The sequence below is a fragment of the Tauraco erythrolophus genome, chromosome 24 (genome assembly GCF_009769465.1).
Source record: "Tauraco erythrolophus isolate bTauEry1 chromosome 24, bTauEry1.pri, whole genome shotgun sequence".
NCBI classification, from domain to species: Eukaryota; Metazoa; Chordata; class Aves; order Musophagiformes; family Musophagidae; genus Tauraco; species Tauraco erythrolophus.
The window spans coordinates 892,731-917,582 of record NC_141488.1 but is presented as its reverse complement, the minus strand read 5'-3'; the positions used below and the strand labels follow the sequence as shown (position 1 = coordinate 917,582).

General features: G+C 55.1%; 1 protein-coding gene across 1 annotated transcript; it reads left to right on the top strand.

Annotated features, from left to right (window-relative positions):
• Nucleotides 1-14,435: 14,435 nt before the first annotated feature.
• THEMIS2 (thymocyte selection associated family member 2) lies at nucleotides 14,436-23,494 on the top strand. Its single transcript, XM_086626252.1, has 5 exons — nucleotides 14,436-14,529; nucleotides 20,447-20,587; nucleotides 20,687-20,887; nucleotides 21,574-22,704; nucleotides 23,400-23,494. The coding sequence occupies exons 1-5, from the start codon at nucleotides 14,436-14,438 to the stop codon at nucleotides 23,492-23,494; spliced, it is 1,662 nt and encodes a 553-aa protein (XP_086482378.1).
• The last annotated feature ends 1,358 nt before the right edge of the window (nucleotides 23,495-24,852 follow it).

Here is a 24,852-nt window from a genome sequence, read left to right as displayed (position 1 = left end):
GGAGAAGGAGACGATTGTCACATCAGCCCCTGTGTCAATCAAACCTCGGAGCTGAATCCTGGACGGCTGGGCATCTGGCAGTATTAAGGTGCAAGTCATCTGTGGCTTTTGGCTGGAGATATCCGCAGTCCAGTAAACTTGCGGAAGTCCTGTGGAACCAAAACCACCACCTTCACGACTCTGTCGTTTTGCCTTAGGGACACTTGATTTGAAGGGTACAAGTTGAGCGATCCGAGTCTTTTCCGGTATTGTGACAGGGGGGGTGGGCGTGGAAATCATCGCACAGATTTGTCCTGTGAAGTCAGCGTCAATAACTCCTGGGTGAACAAAGATCCCTTGAATGGTGGTACTAGATCTTCCCACCAATAATGCACTTAGCCCATGTCCTAGAGGCCCAAATGCATCCAAGGGAACCTTATAGACCCGACAGGATTCTAAGACGACTGTTGTTGCGGTGCATACATCCACCCCGGCTGATCCCTGGGTGCTGGCTGAAAGCTGGCTGAGTAAGCCTGGGTTGGTATCATGCCCTGGGGAAACATTTCTGTCTGAGCGCACATCCCCATTGCGCTCCTGGGGAAGTTTCCCGAACAAGTCAGGGGTCGGCCATTGGCATGGTATAACGATTCACAATATCTTGCAGAATGGCCTGGCTTATCACATCTGATGCAGCGAGCAGGTCTCCTGTTATCCTTGTTTCTTCTTTGTCTCGTCTGTCTTTGTCTATTGTCCCTCTTAGGTTGTCTTTTCGGTTCCGGGTCAGCATTTTTGGGTTGCATAGGCCGTAGAATTGTGGCCAGAGCAGACTTATAGCTTTCAGATTCTAGCTTAGAGCATGCTTCGATCATTTCTGTTAGTGTAGGCTCCCCTGGCATGGAATTTATGATTTTTCTACATTCTTCATTGGCATTGTCTTTTGCCAGCTGCTTACATAGTAGTTGTCTCAGGTTTTCATCTTCGACCTGTTTTTCGAGGGCTGCAGCAACTTTCTCTACGAAAGATAAAAAGTGTTCTTTCTGCCCCTGATAAATCTTCACATACCGTGTTTTTGGAGCAGCCATATCTATGCCCTTTAATAGAGCTCCCACGCCGATCTTTTGGGCTTGCTCAAGAACTTGGGGGTGCCATGTAGCTTGAAAATCAGGGTCAGCGAAAGCATTGGCTCCCAGTAGAGCATCTGCTGGAGCTCCGTATCTGGGGTCAGTTGGGGGTAATTGCATATTTCCGGCTGCAGCTCTCTCAGCCATTCTTCTCCAATTGGCCTCAAAGACCGTATATTGTACTGGTTGAAATAATACCTGACCTAGATGTTTAATGTCGAATGGGGAGAGTAGGTCAGTATTTAATATCCTGATGATCTGCATGACCTGAGGAGAGTCTAAACCATATTGTGCTACCTTGGTTTGCAGGTCTTGGACTACCTTCCAGGCGATGGTTTCATGTTTGTCAATTTGACCTGAGTTAGGAAGCGCCTTTTGTACTGGGAAGGCTTGGATAAGATCCTCTGTTCGTTCATTACTTCCCTGAACAATCTGCTCAGACCCCTTTTCAGGCAACCCAACTTTTTCTATTAGATCCCAGTCGCCAGCCTCCAGAGCCCGCCTCTTGACTTCTTCCCAGAACCGTTTTGAATTTTTTGGGCGCACAGTCACCTTGCATTCGGGAAGCGTCCAGGGACAGTTGTGGGCTGGCCATGTTTGTTGTTGTCTGACTGTCGCCACGGCTTCCTGCAGTGATGAAACATTATCAGGCAGGGGTGTGTCCAATGGCTTCTGACAGGATGCAGACGCTGGGCCAACGGGTCGTGTAAAGGCGGAGGCTGTGGCCGGTTGTGGAACAGTCCATGGAGATGCAGTCTGGGTTGCGGAAACTTGTGTCGGCACCACTGTCTGTGAAGGTGCCACTGCTGTTGTCAGTGGCATGCTTGGCGCCACTTCCGGGGTCGTTGCTGGGCCGGTTGGAACGGCCAGCCCAGGTTGTCCCGGTACAGATTCGGCAGCAATAACCTGCCGCAACATTTCCATCAATGCCGTTAGTTGTTGCGACATTCCTTGCAAACCTGCCATAACCTGCTGTATTATGAAATGCGTTGTTCGGGGTTGCTCCATTTGTGCCCGTGGCAGATAGCCGGGCGCTATGGGTGATGCCGCAGGACATGAGGTTGCAGTAAACCAGGGTGCCATGCCTGGGAACTGTCCTTGTGGTGCCTGGTCTGGTTGAGGGGCCAATGGCGGAGCAGTAGGAAGAACACATTCTGCTGTAATGGCTGAAGTAGCTGGTTGAGATGCAGAAGAAGGGGAGGCTGTTGGGGCGAAGGGTGGGGGACGCTCCGATGCTTTGTCTTGTCCGGAGGAGCATTCCCGCAAAAAATCACAAGGAGGACACTTGGGTTGGACATAATCTCGCAGGGAGGGGTAAAGCTTCTGTGCAGTCCCCACAACTTTCTCCATATCTGAGGACAGCGGGGGCACAACTGGTGCACTACCCGTGGTCAGTCCCCTTTCAGATAATTCATCGTCCCCTTCAGAAACTTCACTTGTGGATTCATCAGAATCTGGCAATACTTTTTCCTTCCTTTCTACCGTCCATGTCTGCATTACATCATATACAGTTCCCCAAATACGTAGCAGACCAGTCAGGTTCTTTCATCCAAATACTGTTTCATAGATTAGCTTATCCCCTAGCTGCTTCCACGCTTCAGAGCTAAAGGGGGTGTTGAGGTCAGTCAGGCATTCATGCTCTGCCGCCCAATCTAACAGCTCACAGAGAGCTTCATCACTTATTTTAGCCCCTGCGACTGTCATTGCAGGTTTGAGAATGGAAAACATCATGCTTTCTTTTGTGGAGCTTTGTCCCATCATTCTAATTTGCAGTTCGTCCCTTGGAGCCCCGTGTACGGAAGCACGTACCTTCAGATCTTAGTTGCGGCTGGATCACGTCGGGGTCACCAGTTGTCGCAGCTGGAAGTCTTCAGGCGGCTCCAAGCAGACCAATGTTCTAATGCGAAGGCTTTAGGCTCTACTCTAAGGAAGACCCACACTCCTCTAAGGCTCAGGAGAAAATGCCTCACCCTTAGAAGTAAACACCCTGCCTTAAATAGTCAGGAGTCACATGGTTTGCTAGATGGGTCAAGGCTATTGGTCACTTGACCATCCATCTCCCAGAGTGATTGGCTGAATGCTACAGCACCTGTTTCAAGGTAACTTTCCCAGTGTAACGAGCCACAGGTGTTTTAGTTAACCTGCATAGGGAAAGAACCTTCACAGGATGCTGCAGCAGCCAAAAGATTTCTCCACATTTTCACACTTTCTGTTGAGCTTTTTACCTGTAACCTTTACTATGTCGTAAATTAAATGCAGATTTTGCCAGTTGGGAGAGTGTGTGTTCGTTCCCAGTCTACACTTCTGCAGTTGGGACTGTACATTCTTTTGTGGCTTCCTGAAGGGTTTCTGCCGTGACAAAGTGCAGCTGTCACTGCAGGTCTTGTTCTTAGGGGCTGGCTCAGGCTGCAGCTCTTAAAGCTGCTCCAGCTTCTTTGCTTGTGACCTGCTTTGCTGCCTTGTGCTGCTGTGCATTGCGTTTTTGTGCACAAGGGTGACATTTCACAGCTGATTTTGAACAGCAGTAGCCTTTGTTTTCTGAGTGAAGTTTTGTCTGGTTCTAGCATAATCTTATCTCTGCAAAAGTTATACGTTAGAGCCCAACTTTGCTCTTTTCATCGCCAGCTTGCTGCTCCTGGCATACAGAGTGGCCTTCAGCAGTCTCAATGCACCGTCCTTTGTCACACGGCGTCTTTGCAGCTTGTCCTCGGCTCACTGGGGAGAGCTGTATTGAAAAACAGTGAACTGGGACCTGGTTAAAGGTCCCTGCAGTGCAGAGTTGAGAGGGATTCCCAAATTTTGCTGAATTCCGTAATATTTAAGCTATAGATGAGTGTTTCTTCTCAATTGAGCAATATCCTTTAAGCAGCTGGGGCAGGTAGATTTTCATTCCCATGTGTCAGCAGAAGACAATCTTCACAATTCATACGGAAGCTGCTGATCTGCCGTAGGTAGAAAAGGTTGGTACAGGTTAAGTAGTTAATTTTGTGGTCTGACATTTTAACTGTCGGTGTGGTTAGCAGTTAATTTCTGGTATTAAAGGAAGTATTAAAAAGGAGTCAGCTTGTGTGATAATCTGAAGCACTCTCTGCGATGTGGAATGCGGAAATGGGAATGAAGAAGTGGAGAAGAATTTGCAGCTGAACAAATTGAGCTGAAAAATAATGGCAGTGTTTTCCAGGAACATCCGTCCTTGCAGCGTTGGAGTTTGTCATTGTAACCCCTCTTCTCTCTTTTGGTTTTGAAATACAAGAGCGTGGCGCCCAGCTGGCGTCCCAAGAGCTGGCAATGACTGACACTATTCCCAGTGTGCTGTACAGTAAGATACCGGTGTGTTAGACCTGTGACAGCACGTCTGAGAGAGCGACTGTTCTTGGAGTGTGGGATAGTTTGATGGGGGGGGTGTTCTGGCGGCAGGGGAGGGGATTTGCTCCCTGTGCCACCAGATCTGAGTCCCATCCCCCGCGGGGGGTTGAGCCAAATCGGCGCCTCTGCGAATGGCCCTATTTAAGTTGGGACAAAGGGGCGGGAGGACGGTCTTTTCGCGGTCTTTTGCCCAGGGGCGAGGAGAGGGGCGGGGGCCGCTGCCCTCGCTCCCGGCTCCCGGCCGGCGCCACGTGCTCAGGATGGCGCCGGGGGAGCCGCACGGGGGGCTCGGGAAGCGCCCCGCTCCCGGGGTGCCGCCGGGCCGAGCTCCCCCAGAGAGGGTTAAGAGCTGAGGGAAAACAGCCACAGCGACCCGGTCAGTCAGGATGGAGCGGGAGGAGCTGTGCTGGGGCTGAGGTTTCCCTCGCAATCGGTGTGAAGATGGCGGGCGGCCCCCTGCAGCCAGGGTGTGCTCGGCGGGGCAGAGACCCACTCGCGGCCCGTGGAGAAACCCACGTCGGGGAAGGGATGCCTGAGCCCAGGAGAGGCCGTGGAGCAGGGGATGCGCGACCAGGTACTGTTGATAATGGGCAGGGGATGCACGGCGGGGTCGTGGGGGCATCTGGAGTCCGTGGGACGCCCCACGCCGACGCGAGTGGCAGCAGCTCCCTGAGGGGCCAAGACTGGTAAAGCCCGAACTGGTGCGATCCATGGGGAAGGATGGCAATCCTGCGGGCAGGACTGTTATAGGCTAATTTCAATAGTTTGGCGAGAAAATGATTCTCAACAGCCAATAACTGTAAAATTAATAGTTAAAATTTATTTAGGGCAAGCAAGCAAACAGCGCTGGGTGCGCTGGGAGTCTCCGCTCCACCAAGACGCCCCCCCGCCGTGGCAGTTTTCTTGTATTTATACAAACACACTCATAGCCCCCCCCCCCAACGTCAGTCTCTCCCAGGAAATCATTTCCATAGTCCCCGCCTCAGGATCCGCCTCAGGCTCCTCCTCGACACACCTCCTGGTGGTCGTGGGCAGGGGTCTTCAGGATGAAGGCCGGAGGTCTTCCTCACTGTGTACTTTTCACCTCTTCCCTAAAATCCCTGCTTTGGCTGAGCTTGCAGAGCCAAACTGGTTCCAGCCTGGTCTGTCCTTGAGTGGACATCTGGTCGCCTTGCCTGTCACTATCTGAAGACAAATGTCAGTTTTTATTAGCCCTTATCTTTCCTACACGGGCCAGTTTCTGTGCATCCCTTCCTCCCTGCAGAGGTGTGAGACGTGAGTCCCAGCCTTGCCGGAGTCCGTCTGATCTGTCTTGGCTTTTCCCACCAGCCTCCTCCTGGGCAGCTCGTATTTTACAGCAGGGACCAGCACTTTACAACTTCTAACATTTTACAGCAATAAACCATACAACAGTTAATGTGACAGTGAGTATTTAAACGATAATTGGTTAGTATTTAATATTTAAACAATAACTAATATTTATCTTAGCTAGTTCCTGAGAGATGGTGGTTTCTATTTGATTGGCAAATTCTAATATATTACTTATTACAGGACTTAACGCTGGAAAAGTTTGGGGACTTTTTCCTCGTGAGTAGGGGATCCACCGAAGCAAGGGAAAAATGGTGTAAGGACTCCTCCTCCTTTGAGAAAGGAGCGGCAGGAACATCATGGATGAACTGACCTGCACCCCCCATTCCCTGTGCCCCTGCGCCGCCGGGGGGAGGTAGAGCCGGGAACGAAAGGAAATAGGGGGTAGGGAGGTGTTGTTTTAAGATCTGGCCTTGTTTTCTCTTTCTCCTCTCAAGTAACCGGTTTCGTTCCCTTATGTCTCCTGTTAAGTAACTCTTAATAAATTGTTTTGTTTTATGAAGAAAGCCTCAGTCCTGTTTTGCCCGGGAGCGTGGTTGGTGGGTGCTCCCTCTCGGTTTTTGTCTCGACCCTCAGTCGAAAAACCACGACAGAGTGGAGGTGCCTTCTCCCTGGGGCCTTTCAGGAGAGCAGGAATAGCTTCCAGCGCAGAACAGGTGAGTGTGCCAGCTGAAGTATGCGCTCGTGCAACCATACCAAGTGCTTCAGAACACTCTGTGGCATGGGGCAACACTACAGTAGAGGGCTGGGCTGGAAGACATGGTCTAGGACAAGCCAAAGAACTGGAGCTATGTCATGGCTATTGCTGAACTCGGAGGTCAGATGCTGTTTAAGATGTTTTTTTCAAAAGCAGTTTAATACAATTGGGTAATTTGTAGGTTCTTTGAACTCAAAACTCTGTCTTAATCTAGCAGGGCTAGGTAAAGGGGAAAAAAGTTTTTGCTTTTGCTTCTGCTCAACACCAGGAACAGCTCCTCCTTTGTATGAGCGATGTGGCATCACTGGGACCTACCTGCTTGGTGCAGGGGACGGGAAAGCTGGTGCAAAACAGAGAGCATGAAGATTCTGGCAAGTTCAGGATAGGCAGCTGTGTGTTTTGAGTCACAGTTTCTAAATTAGCCTTCCCTGAAGGCCTGTAACCACAAGCAGTAGGAGGTATCTCACATGCTGGTATCACCTCAGTGCCTGAGACCAACCATGGTGTCCCCCTGCCTCCCTCAGAGGTCCCGGCTGCTCCACAAAAGCAACAGCTTTCCAGCCCGTTGATGGTTGCTTTGGTGTTTCTTTTGCTGCTGAGGAATTTCTCAGAACTCATGTCCTCTTCAGAGAAGCTTTAATGGAGAAGCATCTAAAAAGCCCAAATCTTTGCTGTCCGCCCTCTTGCACGGAGCTGTCTGTCTTGTCCTATGTCCTGGCGTACCTCTGCGAAAAGTTTCAGTCACGTTTGCAGAATGGTAGAGGAGGGACTCTTAAAAACTAGAGCTTAAGTACTGCTCTGGTGAGCCTAACACATCTCGCCGTGGCCCGAGCTGTTTACTGTCCTCTTGCAAAGACCCCTGCTGGGGAGCTGCCTGCGTGCGTGCTGGCCTTTGAAGGTCTGGCCAGTAGTACTGGACTGACCCAGCAGCTCTGGTCGTGGCTGGCCACAGAGGCTTTTCTGACTTGTATCTTGGCTGCAATGGGTCATTTCCTGCCTGAGGTTCTCCATCTGCTTCTAGATCTGTCAAAGAGGCCTTTCCATGCTTGAGCCTGGAGGAACTGGAAGCAGCGTTTCTCCTGGTGGATGAGCAATGGTGTGTTTATGCCCGTGTCACCCGAGGGCAAGTCCTTTTTGAAATGCACAACCAGTTTTCACAGAATCACAGAATGTCAGGGATTGGAAGGGACCTCAAAGGATCATCTAGTCCAATCCCCCTGCCGGAGCAGGACCGCCTAGATCAGATCACACCAGAACGCGTCCAGGCAGGTTTGGAACATCTCCAGAGAAGGAGACTCCACAGCCTCTCTGGGCAGCCTGTTCCAGTGTTCTGCTACCCTTACTGGGAAGAAGTTCTTCCTCATGTTTAAGCGGAACCTCCTGTGTTCCAGCTTATTTCCATTTCCCCTTGTCCTATCCCTGGATGCCACTGAGAAGAGCCTGGCTCCATTCTCATGACAGTCACCCTTTCCATATTCATAAACATTAATGAGCTCCCCCCTCAGTCTCCTCCAAGCTAAAGAGACCCAGCTTCCTCAGCCTTTCCAGTTTTCTCCAGTGTCTTTGTAAAAGTACTGGTTTTATAACTCGAAGAGCTGGCAGGAGCTCCTTCTCCATTAACCTCTCCCATAGAGGCTTACCAGGGCGCTCAGTTACTTTGATAACAGTTTGGGGGTTCAGTGAAGATGAGGAAAAGGCTGGAAAGGGGCTGTTTAAGCAGTGGTTCCACTGCCTGCTTCAGCTCGGCTTCCTCTGGCTCTGACAATTCTTTCTTGTTGACAGATCAAAGGTTTGTGGTCTGCTGCAGGGAGCATTACAGACCTTCACGGTGAGGATGCTTCAGGCTGAGACACCAGTTTTCCTGGTATCCTGGCAGCTGATGTGGTCCCCTGGCTTGCCATGTCTCCTGTGCTCGCCTGTCGGGGGCCTTGCTTGTGGGATCACAGCTGCTCCTGCTTGGGGAGCTCTGACCTCCCGCATGATGTACCTTCAGGCCCCCAGCTGTAGCCACCCTGCAGCAAAGTTTAGGACTCTGAGATGACTTGGGAACTGCCTAAAATCCGTGGAAGGTCCAGTTGTCTGGCTGATGCCCTGCAAGGCAATTCCTTTACGCAATATTTATGTTTCCCCAGTTAAGTCTGGACACCAGAAGAGCAGGCAGACAACTTTCTTTACCGTAGCTCTCAGGATTGGTGTGATTTTTGTCCCCCTGACCTGAGGTTGGCCTGTTCAAGGCTTATTCCTGGCTTCTCCATGGAAGCTTTTTTCTGTCCTACAGCACAGGGATCATCTGCCTGTCCCCGAATGCCTCTGCTTCTGTGTTTCTGCGTCACTTACCCTTTCTTCCAGTGATGCCACGTGAAGAAAATGGAGACTTAAACCCTACAGGCAGGAGGACTGGTGCAATGAAGGGTGCTGAAAGCTAAACATCTTGCCTGTCCGAGCCCAGGAATGCTGTCCAGAGGCCACGGTAACAGCTGAAACGGGCAGAGTAGGAAAATGAGTGTCACAAGCCCAGGTGAGAAGTTTGAAGACTAGGAATAAGTGGTAATAAAACCTCTGACGTCAAGTGCAACAGAATGATACCCAGTGGGTGAGAACAGGAAACCAGTTGTGCGTTTTCCCAGTAGCTCTATCCACCAGCTGTCACCTGAGCAGTGGGGACATGACAACATCGTTGTGTCTCCCTGAGCACGTCGGTGGGGAGTCCAGCGGGGACTGGAGGAGCAGTAGGGCAGCCTGCAGCCCTGCGCACGTCGGTGGGTCAGTGGAGGGTGTCCCGTGCCCCCAGGGGCTGCCCTGAAGGCAGAGCGCCCGGTTGGCGGCTGTTCCAGGGCACATCCTGAAGCATCGTTCAGGGCACAGCATAGCAGAGGGGTTTACCCAGGGCTCAGGGTTTCAGTAGCACCAGGAACTGTCACCTCCACCTGATACCAAGTACCACCCGTGGCAAGCAGCAGGGAGGTAGCTTACAGCGTGCTTGGAATCGTTTCAAGACAAATGCAGGACTCTGGGTACGATCAACCAGTCCTGACTGGAGAAGACAGAACCACGAGCTCAGTGACCATGACTGCACTGTAGAGCTTATCTGTCTCCTGGCAGCACCAGCTGCCAAAAAGCTCTTTGCAGAGCATGGACCGGCTGCGAATGCTCCTGCTCTGACTAGTGGCAGTTGCTAGCCACCAGTTTTTCTTCATTTGGTATCACTGGGCCCATCTGTTAGAAAGCTTTTATGTTTTTCTTGTTATCTCTTAACAACTTTATCTCAGTTACTCAGTATGCAGAATACAACTCGTTGTGCTAAGACACAGGCTTTACAGTTGCTGCCGAACAGAATCCTGGTCAAGACCATCACTCGTACCTAGTTCAGCATTTGAATTTCTGCAAACCATTTCCAGCAGACTTTTCACCTCTATTTGTCCATGATGTTAACAAGGAGTGTCTTCTGCTCTGCTGGGGCAAATGCACAATGGGAGGGGGAAAAAAGCAATTGCATCGTTCCTTGGCTCACTGCACGGGGCAGAAAGTGGCAACTTCCTCTGATGCAATTTCCCTGTTCCTGCTGCTGTCCATCCTCACCCGTGTTAGAGCCTCAGCAGGGTAAGAAACAAAACCACTGTGGGTCCTGGCTCGCCCAGCACCCTCTGATGTGCTCCGTGGTGATACATCATTGCTTGAAGAAGGAGGGGATCCCTTTGCAGGGAGATACTGTCTCAGCTGGGTCCTGTGTCGGGCACTGACCCCGGAGAACGTACGGACAGATGATGCTGGTCAGCCCTAGCACAGGGCTGGGTGGTGAATGGCCGGGAGGTGCCTGTGAGCTTTGACAGGTGAGTATGGACAGTGTCATCAAGGCGCTGTAGATGACCCTGCAGTGCCATCAGGGGCCTCTGCTACTGACCTTCCTTCTTTCTTGGCCTTTCTGCTGCACAGCTCCTCTGACCTTGGCAATGAGCTGGCTCCTTCCAGGGCTGAGCAGTTTTATCACTTGGTGCTCTGATTTCTTTTGCTGCACGTGCTGCTGAGTTGGAGCATCTCTACGTACTGCCCTGCTGTCACAGGTGACCCCTCTGAAATTAAAACTGGGGAGGTGGAGACGGTGCTCAGAGAGGACCCTGAGTCCAGGGGCTGTGTGCCTGGAGTCAGCCTCAGCCATCCCAATGTCAGGCCCCGGGTGGCCGATGTGGAAATATCTGCTCTGGGGACAAAATGGTCTTTCGTCAGCACCTGCAGAACGCTGGCTGGCTGTGGGGAAGTGAGGGCTGTTCCTGGAAGGGACTGGGCTGGTTTTGGTTAGTGTGTGAAATAAAGCTGCAGCTCTCGGCACGCTGTGGTGGGTGCCCTGTCCCTCCCTCGCTGGCGGAGCGGGCGAGTGCACGCCCGGCTGGTGGCAAGCAGGAGGAAGTGAAAACGCTCCACTCTGTTCAGCTCAGGGCTTTGACTGTGTGTGGGATGATGGAGCCCTGAGGGGTTGGCTGCCTTTTCCTCCTCCAACTGCTCTGTTGTTCCTGGAGGCATCCCAGACCTCACGGGTGTTACACATGCTTCTGGCGAGCTGCAAAGCAACAACCTCCTTCACCCAGCCCTGATGACATCGGGCTTGAGGCTCAGCCACCAGGAGAGGGTAGCAGGTATGGTTGGCCCCAGAGCCCCTTGGCCCGTAGTCAGCTGTCTTGAACATGGCCCTGCCTCTCCTCACTCCCCTTTCCTTGCAGCTTTTCTCCATCCCTGAGGACATGCTGCTTTCTACTTGGCTCTGACTCACTGTGGCCAAGCCCTGGCTCCTTGCTGCTGGAGCTCAGCAGTCTGGAGACCTGCTCCTAGAAGCCTCTTTCAGGCAAGAGCCAGTGAGCTGACCATTGTTGCTGTCCACGGCCATGCTCATTGTAGCTGTGTCCAGGGCTTGGACCGCCTCCATGACCCCTTTTATTTTTCCCAACTTCCCGTGGAGATTTGCACACTGGGTCCTCAGATGCCCTTTCTTTCACAGCCATGCTCTGCAGCTGGGGTAGCAGCATCCCCCTTGAGGGTGTTTCCCCATAGCGCTCACCTGCCCTGGGAGTCAGGGGCTGCTGAACCAGCAGCACCCAGCAACATCCCAGCAACGTGCCAACGAGCAGAGCTCCGGGGAGCTGCACTAGCGCTGTGCCTTTGCTCTGTGCCAGCTCTTCCCAGTGTTAGCACGTCCCTCGGAGCAAACCTCAGCAAAGAGCGGTCTGCGCTCTCTTCTCCAGCCACAACCAGCTTCTTACATGCTGAACCATGGGCTGCTGAGCTGTCCAGTTTAGGCCACTGTATGTTGCTGGTTCCTGAAGTGACCTTTTCTTTTTAGACGTATTTTTCTGTGACTGATTTTTAAACTAATTCCTTCTGTTCCTTGTTCCCTTCCCGTTTTCCCCAGACTGGTAGCAAAGCACAGGTATGCAGGGGTGACTGTGGCCAGGCTCTTCTGGTTTTAGCTAGACAAGCACATCAGCTGGGGAAAACCTCATTCTCTTCCTGCAGCTGCAAACTTATGTCTCAGTGGTACCAAAATCCACGCTCTGCTTTGCCAGGCATGTCCACCACAACCACAGTCACCTCTTCCCTGCAGCCCTGCCATCAGGGTTTCAGGCTGTCTAGGTGCATCGCTGGTTCTTTAGGGCCTGTTTGGGAATGGAGGGACAGATACTTGGCGTGCAGAGACATTTGCTGTTGGCTCTTCCACTTACCCTGTGATTTCCAGAGCAATACATCTGTTCACCTCCTCCCTGGACTCTGACTTAGGGCAGCAAAACAATCCCAGAGGGACAAGCTCTGCAGGTTTGGGGGCTTCTCTATACTATATTGAGAGTTTCCTGACTTCCCGTAGTTAGTCTGGTCCTGCCCTTCAGGGACATTGTTTGGTACAATAAAATACACTTTCTTCCCAGCTGTTGGTACAAAGGATATTTCTCCTAGGCACTGTGTCCCATTCCCATTTCATGCTGATAAAGCTGATGGCATCTAAACTTCTGCTGCTTGGGCTCTTCTACCCACTTCAGCTTCACTCCTCTAGTCCCACATGGGATGTGTGCCGCTGCCCAGCTGTGACTCTTGCAGTGTCCCATCAGCATGGGCTCAGCACCTGCACACCTTCTGTGGTCGTGCTGAGCTTGCCTGCCTGGCTGGGACAGCCTGGCCCCTCCAAAGCGGGGCTGATACACGGCACTTCCCATATATTTTCCCCCATATCCTCAGTCTTAAATGTGCAACACCACACCTGTGTTCTTGCTGTGAACAGGGCAAACCATGGGCAGGACTAAGACCAGATCATGGCTGACAGATCAAGGGAAGGTATCCGTGCTGCCTGGCTGCACTGGGAATAGCAGACCCAGTGTTGAACCCTGAGTTCAGCAAGAAGGATGTAGGAGAGGGACCACCAAAGGGCAACCAAGATGGTCATGGGGCTGAGCACACAACCTGTGAGGAGTGTTTGTGGGAGCTGGGCCGGTTTTGTCTGGTGATGAGGAGGAAAAGGGCAATCAAACAGCAGTCCACAACTGCTTGAAGTACAGTTTTGCTGATAATGGAGCTGAATTCTTCCCAGCCATGGCAGACATGGTAGTAAGGGCCAACGGCCACATCCATAGCTTGGGAGATGCAGGCTGGGCATTAGGAAAACATCTCCTCTGGGAGGGTGGTGCAGTCCTTTCACCAGAGAGGTGGAAGATCTCCATCCTCGTAGGTTGTCAAGACCTTGACACATCTGACTTGCTCTGGTGCCAAGGACAGTCCAGCTCCAAGTGTCAGTTTGGCCTGAAATCCTCTAGCCATCCCTGCTGCTATGACTCCCTGCGTGGCGAGCTGAAATCGCCCTGCGCAGGGAATCGGGATGCACCAGCATGCTCTGTCCCTCAGATTGCTTCGTACTGAATAACGGGAAACCCAAATTCCCATTAAGTGCAGCTGGAGTCAAAGCAGCAAGGCCTTTTTTTCTGCACCATGTACTTAAAAATAATTTTCTCCAAGTTTCATTTCTACATTAAGCCCATCCTGTTCCTAGCCCGCAGCTTCGGCTTGGTTCCTAGGGCAAGTTCAAGGAAAATCGTCACAAAGATGAAGCTCCTCAGGAGCAGCAGCTCTCAGAACTGCCCTGTCCACCTTGACGGTCTGTGGGGGTGGCAGCTGCGGGGACCATGTTCGGCTGCTTTGGTGAAGGACAAGCCCCATCTCGCGTGAGCATGAGGCGGGTGCTGCTGCCTGTCCTGGAGCTGTGGGAATTTGGCTCTGCGTTTCCCACGGCTGGCACTGCCGTGCAGTCCAGGCTCACGGGCTGCCCTCTCCTCCGCACGCTGAGCCACGAGTCGGGGTGTGGGATGGCTGTGCCAGGGGCAAGTAGGGTCTGACAGCCCAGAGGTGAGCGGGATGGAGGTGCCTGTGTGCTCGTAAGGGGTGAGGGCTGTCTGGACACAACTCCTCCCTTTCTCTGGCGTGGTCCACCAGGACCTGTCCTTTGCTCCACAGCACCTTTGCTCTGCCTGGCCCCAGCCGCCGAGGGGTAGGGCAGGCTGGTGCATGGGAGATGTGTGATGGGGACAGCCTGGGTGGGACAGGTGGGGGCATCGGTCCAGCCAGGACCACACCACGGCAGAGCTGGGGGTTCCAAGCCACCCTCAGCACCAGCAGCACCACCAGGGCTGGGACTGGGGGACACCAAGCCGTGATGGGTGATAAGGGCCAGGAAGAGGCTCGTCCCAGCAGCGCATGGGTCACTCTGTGCAGGCTGGAGAGCTGCCAGCAGTGCGGGTCTATGGACAGAGAGGGAACCTACCACTGTGAGAAGCAGAAGTGAAAGGCAGGCAGAAGTGAAAGCAGAGCCCAGAGCTGCTTCCCACACAGTTCCCCTCTCTGCAGAGTGCCCCAAAGCGCCCAGCAGTACGGCCATGGAGCCCCTCTCCTTCCAGGAATACATCTGCTCCCTGGACCCTGCCACCCTGCCCCGCATCCTCAGGATTTGCTCTGGTGTCTACTTCCAAGGTGAGTGCTGGGTGCCCACTGCCTGCAAAGGGTGCCCCAAGGCTGTGCCACCTCCTCCCCACTGTGCCACTGCAGCCCAGGCTCCCTCCTCCTGCCTTGAAGGTGGCTGGTCCCCTGCTGCTGGGGTGCCCATGCCCAGGGAGAGGCACAGGTCCTTGTGCCACCAACAGACACTGGTGCCTATGGCACAGCTGCCTGCAAAAAACTTTCTCTTCTACACCCAGTGCCCACCCAGCTGAGTGCCCCCGTGCATTCAGTCGTGCTACTGGGAAAGTGGTGGGGCACCAAAAACCATCCAAGCTGGTTCTCCATGCACAGCTCTCGTCCCAACCAGTGAATCACCTGCTGACGGTGGATCTGGCAGGGATGGAGCCACACGCCCAGTGGCTGGAGGAAGGTGGGATGGATTTGCTCCTGGTACCTGTGCAAGGCATCCAGAAAGGGTGCAGAGAGCAGCTTGATCTGAGCTCTCGGCATCCTCCTGGGCTGTGTCCCTGGAGACATCTTAGGTCGAGGAGAAGCCTTGACGAACATGGCTTCCTCAGCTGGTGGCAATGATGGTGGTGAAACGGAGCCAGAAATTCGCAAATACCTTTGCTGGATTTCTGGGGCTCCTCAAAAAGCTGGGAATGCACAGCAGGATCCTGGCAGCACCGATGTGGCAATTACCATCAGGACTTATAGGATTTGTACCATTTGTTGAGGTTACGCTGGCTTTTAAAGAGCAGGAGAAGTGGTTGGGGTGGTCTCGCTTTGCTTCTCTGTAGCTCAGTTGGGGTGGATGTTTAGCTTTCCCAAGGACTTCTGCTGGCCTTGGTAACATCTTAACATGGCTAAACAAGTGAGAACGCTGCTGCTCCAACTGCAGCAGTCGATTTGTTCAGCAGCTGCTGGTAGTGGTGGTGAGGTAGTTGTAGTTGGTGCTTTCTGCTTCGTATAACAAGGTGTTTGTTACGAGTTCATCCCAGGGAGGGAGAGCGTTGGGGCTGCACTGAAGGCTTGGTGGCAGCTCAATGAATGCAGAGATTGAAGGGCAGACAGGGGCATTGCTGGTGTTGGAGGGTTCATCATGAGGTGCCAAGCCAGAGGAGCTCCTGCTCCAGGAAAGGCTTCAGCTCCAGGAAAGGCTTCAGCTCCAGGAAAGGCACATCTACCTCATCCCTTCGCAGCATGATCAAGCACTGAATCTTTCCTGCTGCATTGCTCGTCTGAGTTACATCGGTTCAGCCTCCAGCCCTTCCCACCGTGCTCTTCTGCACTGCTTTTCTCCTCTGTTATGACCCCTGCACAGCTGCCCCTGCTGGAATCTTTCCAGGGCATGGGCTCTACAAGCTTCCAGGTGTTCCTGATTCCTTAGAAATAAACATCAGCCCAACAACGACCCCTCAACCGTCCTCCTGGGTGGGTGTTCCCGTGGCTGCTGAATGGTGCTGGATCTCACTGACAGATCAGAGTGCACTGGGGATCGATCAGCGTTGCACCCTGCAGATGTGCCATCCTGCACTGACGATGTTTCTCCAACACTTCTGCATTTCCTGCCATTACAGACAATCTTGTTACTTCTGGGGTTTTGTCAGCAAAAATTTTGATGAGTCCCCAAAATGTTAATCAAAACGGCTGCTGCTCTCGGTCCCTTCCTGGGCTCCTCTCCCAGCCACGTGCTCCTCACCTCCTCTGCATTCTTGGTCCTGTTTAATGTTGGAAAACTACTCTGGCTTGGTGGGGACCTGGCCCACGTGTGTCTGTGTGTCAGTGCCAGGCGAGGGGCCAGCGGTGCCACATGTGCACGGAGTTAACAAGGTCTCTGCACCCGGGGGGTGGCGGGTCTCTGTGCACGGGCCGTGCAGCCCGGCTGTGGGCTTCCTCACTCCAGATCATGCCCTCGCCGCTGTCGGTGTGCCAGAGCACAGGAGGGCTGGAGGAGGGGACCGGGGCTTGCACAACACACAACGCTTTATGAAACTTCCTAGCTTTCATCCACCTCTTCCTGTGGTGGTTTTTTCACACTTATTTTCACTTCGAGGCCACGAGTCAGCCCCCTTCCCGCTGCCGCAGGGACCTCAGCACAGCTGGCCCAGCAGAGGGGCCCCCACCATGTACGTGGGGTTTGCCAGTAGCACACGGCCTGACCACCTGCGCTGGGATTCACTGCATCACCGAGACGGCCAGGGACCTCTCGGGATCATCCCGGCCAAACCCCAGCTCCGGCAGGGAGACACACAGGTCTATGGGGCTGGATGAGGTCTACCCAAGGGCACTGAGGGAGCTGGTGAAAGTGCTCACCAGGCCACTTTCCTTCATTTATCAGCAGTCCTGGCTAACCAGGGAGGTCCCGGTTGACCAGAGGTTAGAAAATGTGACTCCCATCTACAAGAAGGGCTGGAAGGAGGATCTGGGGAACTACAGGACGATTGTCTGAGGTTCAACAAGGCCAAGTTCCATGTCCTGCACTGGGGTCACAACCACCCCACCCAACGCTACAGGCTGGGGGAAGAGTAGCTGGAAAGCTGCCTGGTGGAAAAGGACCTGGGGATGCATCGTGGTTTATCCCAGTCCGCAGCTGAACACCACACAGCCACTCGCTCTCCCTCCCCCACCCATGGGGAAAGGGGAAGAGAATTGAAGGGAAAGGGAAGGAGACTTGTGGGTAAACGTAAAGTAATAATATGTGAATATATATGCGTATTATGATAATAAGATGTACAAACAAGGGGTGCAGGGTGTAATTGCTCACCACTTGGTGGCCAATGCCTGTCTTGTCCCAGCAAGTGATCCCGAAAGAGATAAATCCCCACAGCATCATCTCGGAAAAGCGAAAGGCCCGAAAAGAGAGTGAGAGAGAGAGAGAGAGAACACTCTGAGAGTCCAAGAGAGGCCTTGGGAGAGAGTTTCCAGAAGAGCAAAAGCACTTTTTCCCAGTCAACCCTCATCTGTATACTGGGCATGACGCTGCATGATACGGAACACTCCCTTGGCCAATTTGCCCCTCAGTTCTCAGTCTCAGTTCAAATCCTAAGGGCAGTTGTGGACCCCCCATCCCAGCCATGCCCCCCCAGCCTGTTGTGTTCCTGCACACCGGCAAAACACGGGAAGCTGAAAGGTCCTTGATGTCTCACCACCAACTGTAAACGTCAACATTCTTCTCATAAGGAATCTCGGACTGAGACCAAAACACAGAGCTCTTCCAGCTGCTAAAAAGAAAAACTAACTCTGTCCTAGTGAAAACCAGGACGGGGTGTTGGTCGACAGCCAGCTGAGTATGAGCCAGCAGTGTGGCCAGGTGGCCAAGAAGGCCAATAGCATCCTGGCTTGTATCAGCAATAGTGTGACCAGCAGGACCAGGGCAGTGATCGCTCCCCTGTACTGGGCACTGGTGAGGCTGCACCTCAAATACTGTGCTGAGTTTTGGGCCCCTCACTACAAGAAGGACATTGAGGAGCTGGAACGTGTCCAGAGAAGGGCAATGGAGCTGGTGAAGGGTCTGGAGCACAAGTGTTACGAGGAGCAGCTGAGGGAACTGGGGCTGCTCAGCCTGGAGAAAAGGAGGCTGAGGGGAGACCTTCTCACTCTCTACAACTACCTGAAAGGAGGTTGTAGCAAGGTGGGGGTTGGTCTCTTCTCCCAAGTAACCGATGATAGAACAAGAGGAAACACCCTCAAATTGCACGAGAGGAGTTTTAGATTGGATTTTAGGAAGAATTTCTTCACCGAAAGGGTTGTCAAGCATTGGAACAGGCTGCCCAGAGAAGTGGTGGAGTCACCATCCCTGGAGGTGTTTAAAAGATGTGTAGACGTGGCGTTAGGGACATGGTTTAGTGGTGGACTTGGCAGTGCTAGATTAACAGTTGGACTTGATGATCTTCAAGGTCTTTTCCAACCTAAATGATTCTAGGGTTCTATGATCTCCATAACCTCTCTGGGCAACCTGTCCCAGTCCTTGAGCACAGTAAAAAAGCGGTTTCTTACGTTCAGAGGAAGTTTCATGTGTTCCAGTTTGTGCCCATTGCCTCTGGTCTTGGTACTGGGCGCCACTGAGAAGAGCATGGCTTTGCATCCTCCCTTCAGATATTTGCATACGTTGATGATATTCCCCCCAAGATTTGTCTTCTCCAGTTTGAACAGTCCCAGCTCTCAGCCTTTCCTCACAGGAGAGATGCTCCAGTCTCTTCATCATCCTTGTTTGGGAGACAGCACTCCAGATGTGGCCTCACCAGCGCTGAGCAGAGGGCAAGGATCACCTCCCTCGACCTGCTGGCAGTGCTTTGCCTAATGCAGCCCAGGACACCATTCACCTTCTTTGCAGCAAGGGCATGTTGTTAGCTCACGTTCAACCTGGTGTCCACCAGAACCTCCAGGTTCTTTTCTGCCGAGCTACTTTCCAGCTGGGTGGCCCCCAGCGCGTGCTGGTGCATGGGATTGTTCCTTCCCTGGGCTAGGACTTTGCATGTCTCCGTGTTGAACTGCATGAGGTTCCTGTTAGCTCGTTTCTCCAGCCTGTCCAGGTCTCACTGGTTGGCAGCACGACCCTCTGGCATATCAGCCTCTCCTCCCGTTTTGTGTCATTTACACACTCACTGCGGGTGCACTCTGCCCCGTCAGCCAGATCATTAATCAGTAAGTTAAACAAGATTGGACCCAGCATTGATACATGGGGCATACCAGTGGTGACTGGCCTCCAACTCTACTTGCTGCCACTGATCACCACTCTTTGGGCCCAGAGGTTCAGCCAGGTTTCAGTCCACCCCAGTGTCTGCTCATCCAGACCATTCTTCATCAGCTTCTCTATGAGGATGTGATGGGATGTAGTGCCAAAAGCCTTACTGAAGTCAAGGTAAACAATCCTCATTGCCCTCCCCTCGCCCACCAAGCCCAGCACCTCGTTGAAGGAGGTGATCAGGTTGGATAAGCGTGATTTCCTCACACTGACTAATCCCAATCACCTTTTCATCCCTCATGTGTCTGGTAATGGTTTCCAGAATTACCTGCTCCAGCGCTTTCCCAGGGTTTGAGAGGAGCATGAGAGGCCTGTAGGTCCCTCTCTTGAACGTCAGAAGATAAGAATGGCATTTGCTTTTTTTCTCTGTCTTCAGGAACTTCTCTCGATTGCCCATGACTTCTCAAAGATCATAGAGAATGGCCTCACAAAGCCCAGCACTCATAGGTGCATCCTGACATGGGCTGAATCTGTTGAGGGATCTGTATCTCCACTCTGTTTAGATAGAGAGTGGCCTTCTTCCACCAAGGGTAGGTCTTCCTTGCTCCAGACTTTTCCCCTGGTGTCAGGGGGATTCCTGGTCAGAGCTGTAAAGACCGAGGTCAAGAAGGTGTTGAGCACATCAGCCTTTGCTGTGTCCTTTGTCACCAGGTCCACTGCCCCATTCAGCAGCAGATCTGCATTTTCCCCAGTCTTGCCTTTGCTGTTGATGTACTCGTAGAAGCCTTTCTTGTTGCCCTTCACATCTCCCAACAGATTCAGCTCCAGGCAGGCTTTGGCTTTGCTAACCCTGTCCCTGCATGCTAAACCATGTCTCTGTGCTCCTTCTCAGCCAACTGCCCCTGCTGCCGCCTCTCATGCACCTCCGTTGCATGTTTGAGTCCAGTCAGGAGCTCCCAAGTGTTGGACAGGAGCACCAGCCACCTGCAGGTATTCCGAGGAGGCAGTAAAGGACGGGTTACAGAGGGTGCTGAGGCTCCGGAACAGGTTGCCCAGAGAAGCTGTGAATGCCCCATCCCGGGAAGCGTTCAAGGTCAGGTTGGACTTGGAGCAACCTGATCTGGTGAAAGACGTCCCTGCCCATGGCAGGGGAGTTGGACCAAACAATCTTTGAAGGCCCCTTCTGACCCAAACCATTCTGTGATTCCATGAAACGCCAGTAGAGACATTTTCTTTATGGAAATCTCCCTCCCCACCCTGCAGGGTCCGTGTACGAGATCTCAGGCAACGAATGCTGCTTGTCGACGGGCGACCTGCTGAAAGTCATGGCTGTGGCACTGCAGAAGGCCGTTTGTGAGGACACAGAGACAGGGCAGACAACGGAGCTGCCACTGACCTTTAAGGGTGAGCGCAGCTGCACTGCCCCGGCCCACATCCCACGGGTGCCCTCCTGCCAGGGAAGAGCTTTGCGGCCCCCGTGGGCTCAGCCTCCTTGTCCCACAGGTCTTTTTCAGCCTGCCCCAGCCCGGGGCACGTACCCAGCACCACGGGGGCCCTTCGCGGAGGGTGGCAGGCAGCGGGGCCTGACCCTGCGCCAGGTGCTGCAGCGGAGGGACAGCCCGCCGCAGCCCATGCTGTGCCCTGCCATCGGCCCCCGCGCCGTGCTCCTGCACCCCGTCTACGAGGTGCAGGCCGCCATGCACCGTGAGTCCGGGCAGGGCCGGTGGGGAGGGGATGCTGCGGGATTCAGGGCAGGAATGCTGCGGGGTCAGGGTGGAGATGCTGCAGGATTCAGGGCAGGAATGCTGCGGGGTTGGGTCAAGGACGCTGCAGAGGCAGGGCAGGGGTGCTGTGGGGCTGGAGGGCAGTGCTGGGGGATCAGGGCAGGGGTGTTGCAGGGCTGGGATAGGGTGCTGTGTGGCTGGGATGGGGTGCTGTGGGGCTGGGATGGGGTGCTGCAAGACTGGGATGGGGGTGCTGCGGGGCTGGGATGGGGGTGCTGCGGGGCTATGATGGGGTGCTGCAGGGCTAGGATAAGGTGCTGTGGGGCTGGGATGGGGTGCTGCAGGACTGGGATAGGGTGCTGTGGGGCTGGGATGGGGTGCTGTGGGGCTGGGATGGGGTGCTGCAGGGCTGGGATGGGGTGCTCCAGGACTGGGATGGGGTACTGTGGGGCTGGGATGGGGGTGCTGCAGGACTGGGATGGGGTGCTCCAGGACTGGGATGGGGTACTGTGGGGCCGGGATGGGGGTGCTGCAGGACTGGGAGCCTACACCAGTTTGGCGCCGGACGCTGATGCACGGGGTGTGGGGGACACGCGGGGGGGGTCCTCTCCCAGGCGGGGCCGGGGCCGGGCCGAGCGCGGGGTGAGGGCAGCCGTGCCCCCGCAGTGCGCCGGGACGTGGTGAAGATCCCCTCCACGCTGGAGGTGGACGTGGCGGACGTCACGGAGGAGGCGGAGGACGCCCGCTTCGCGCGGCCGCTGCTGCTGAGCGAGGTGCTGGCCATGGCGGCGGCGCTGCCGGCGCAGGCGGAGATCCTGGAGGCTCCCCCCGGCCCCGCCGTCTTCCAGAGCGCCTGGGAGCGGCGGCTGCGGCGGGGGCAGCGGCTGCAGCTGCACGGCTGCGCGGGCGCCTGGCGGGTGCTGGCCTCGGCGCCGGGCGGCGGCCGCTTCTTCCTGCTCTCCAGCGCCTACGAGGGCCGGTTCCGCCGGCGGCCCCGGCGCTTCGCGGGGGTGCGGGAGCTGGCGGCGGGGCTGCGGCCGGGGCGGCGGCTGCGCGTGCTGGTGACGCAGGACTGCGAGGGCGGCGCGCACGGCGCGCTCCCGCTCGGCGCGCTCCCGCTGGGCGCGGGAGACCGGCTGGAGGCGCGGGGGCTGCAGGGGGACGGCCCCGGGGCGCGGCTGCTGTGCCGCCGCCGCGGCGGGGAGGAGGAGGAGGAGGAGGGCGAGGAGCTGCTGCTGCCGCTGGACCTGGGGGGCGGCTTCATGGAGGAGGCGTGCGACAGCGCCAAGTACGCGCTGGCGGAGCTGCTGGAGCGGTGCCCGCTGCCCTGCGAGGTGCGGGTGGTGGTGCCGGACCCGCGGCTGGAGCGGGACGCGCTGGGCGCGCTGCCCGCCCTGCGGCTGGAGGCGCGCCTGGAGCAGCCCTTCGTGGTGGGCAGCTTCTGCGAGGAGCCGGAGGAAGGCTTCGAGATCCCGCCGCGGTGGCTGGACTTCCCGCTCCTGCTCAGCGAGGCGCCCGCCCGCCCCGCCGCCCCCCGCACCCACCGCTCCCGCGTGGAGGAGCTGACCGAGGCTTTCTACTACCGTCTGCTGGCGCAGCTGCCCGGCAGCGCGGCCCCGCCGCCCCCGCGGCCCCCCAAGCCGGCGCGGGCACGGACGGGCCGTCGGGGAGGGCACCCCCCAGCCTCCGGGTCCCCGGACTCCGACTGCCCAGCGCCGAGCGCCCGCCTGGCTCCTCCGCTGCCGGCCGCGCCCCGGCCGAGCGCTCCCGGCCAGCGGGGACCCCCCGAGGATGCAGGTGAGGCCGCCGGTGCATCCCACGGCCCGGCCCCTTCGCGCTGCCCTGGCGGGAGGATGGCCCCCAGCAGCGTTAGCGGGTCGTGCCCAGCTGGGGTTGCCGGTGGCCACCGCCTCCCCAGGGCTGTGCTCACCGGGGCTCGGGGCAGGGGTGCTGGGCTGGGGGCACCGGCACCCCCTACAAGCCCCCACGGGGGCTGCAATGCCTCATCCCCTCGTCCCAGATGTAGGGAGGGACCCATGAGGGGGACGGATGGTGGTGCTTCCTCATCCCCTTGTGCCACATGCGGGAGGAACCATGGAGGGGGCTGCACTACCCCCTTGTCCTGCATGGAGAGGGTGACACATGGGGAGGCCACTCCACCTGCTTGTCCCATATGGGGACCATGGCATAGGGGAAGCAAGGCTTGACCTCAGGGGTGATGGCGTGGTGAACATCATCTGCCATCAAACACCTCCCCACCCGCCCCAGATCACAGGGACCCGTGGCCCCAGGGGCTGGTTGGTGTCCGCAGTGGCAGAGCAGCTGCCACCGCCCCACGAGAGGCCCTTCTGCCCCCACCCCCTCGGTGCCTGCCATGTCGGGTGCAGCTCAGGGCAGGGAGGTGGGGAGGGCAGACTGGGACATCCCCCGGGGGTTCTGCCACGGTCCGTGGAGGTGCAAGTCCACAGGCAGTGCTCTCTCTTCCCTTCCAGGCACGGAGAGCGACAGCGCTGAGCACGATTACGAAACTGTTGATGACAATGTTCAAAAGACAATTCGCAAAATGCAGGCAGTTTTTCCTTTCTAGCCCTCTGGTTTCTAGAAGCCATCCAGCCTCCAAATACTCTGAGGCCTTACGTGACAGTGGTTACTTGCAGAGGCTAAATCTAGCTGAAACCAGGACAACAGTGCACCCTCCAACTGCCTCGATCCTGCAGAAAGGTGCCCGCTTTCCCTGGAGGCAGCTGCCCATGTGCCGTCAGGACAGCCCCCAGCACAGAATAAATCCCCCTGTTGTGCTGTGGGCTGTGTCCTCAGCTCTCACACATGGGACTCTCCAACAGCACCGGACCAGCACGCGGCTGGGTGGCCACCAAGATACCACTGAGATGCCAGCCCAGGCCCTGGGACACGGATCTGACTCTGCTCCGCTGCATTACCGCAGCATCTAGGCTGGGATTACGAGCGCTTCCAGATGGAGATGCTTCGGGGCCAGCGCGTCCAGACACTGCTTGGCACATGGGGTGGGATGGGGTTAGGAGGAGACATGACAAGGAGCTTCACACAGTGCAGTCAACGCCCCGGCTGGGGCTCAGCCCTCCGAGTGACACATTTTTGCACATCAGAAACCCACTTTCACAAGGCCAAAGCTGCATTTTTCTCAAGCACAGCCAAACTCACTTATCACTCTGGCCTGTTTTCTCACCAAGGGTGCAGAAACATGTAAAAATATTGCAGCCTAAAGTTTTGCTGACATTCTCATCTGGTTTTAACTGCACTTGCAACTGGGAGCAATGTCTGTCCTGGAGCTCCATGGCCTCTTGCTTGCAAGCATGCTTGTTGAACTCTTGCAGAGTCTTGGCGCCTACAAAGGCCCCTGCTGCACTTGTGGCATTGGATGCAAAAAATGACCTGAAAACCAAACAAGGACCAAAGGTCGACTCTTTTTTCGCGGAAGTTTGGCAAAGCCCTGGGAAAGTGACAGAGACAAAGATCTCATAGTGCAGATGTGCCTTAACAGAGGAGAGCTCTCGAGGGGAGAGCTTTACACCAAAACCAAGCAGGTGTTTCACTCCTGCATCACATACTGCGCTCCTCTTTCAAATCAAAGCTGGAAAATAAATTTTAAATTTCACTGAAGATGGAACTGTTGGGTACTTTTTCCCCTCTCTCAGTGAAGAGTAGGTTTGGGTTCAGTTTTTCAGTTCATGTCGTTGCTCACTCAGCGCCTAGGGCAGCGTCCCAACGCTGCAGAAGGATGACAGGATCTCATTCATTCGAGCCTGGCTCGAGCCTAGCTTGGGTTTGGGCTGGTGTTCTCTGGCTCTGGTTCTGCCCTGGCATTTACACTCGATATTGCCACTGTCTCCTCAAATCACTATTGCTGCTGAGGTCCTTTCACGCAACACTCACCCCAGGAGGGAGAACACAGCTCCCACCTGCAAA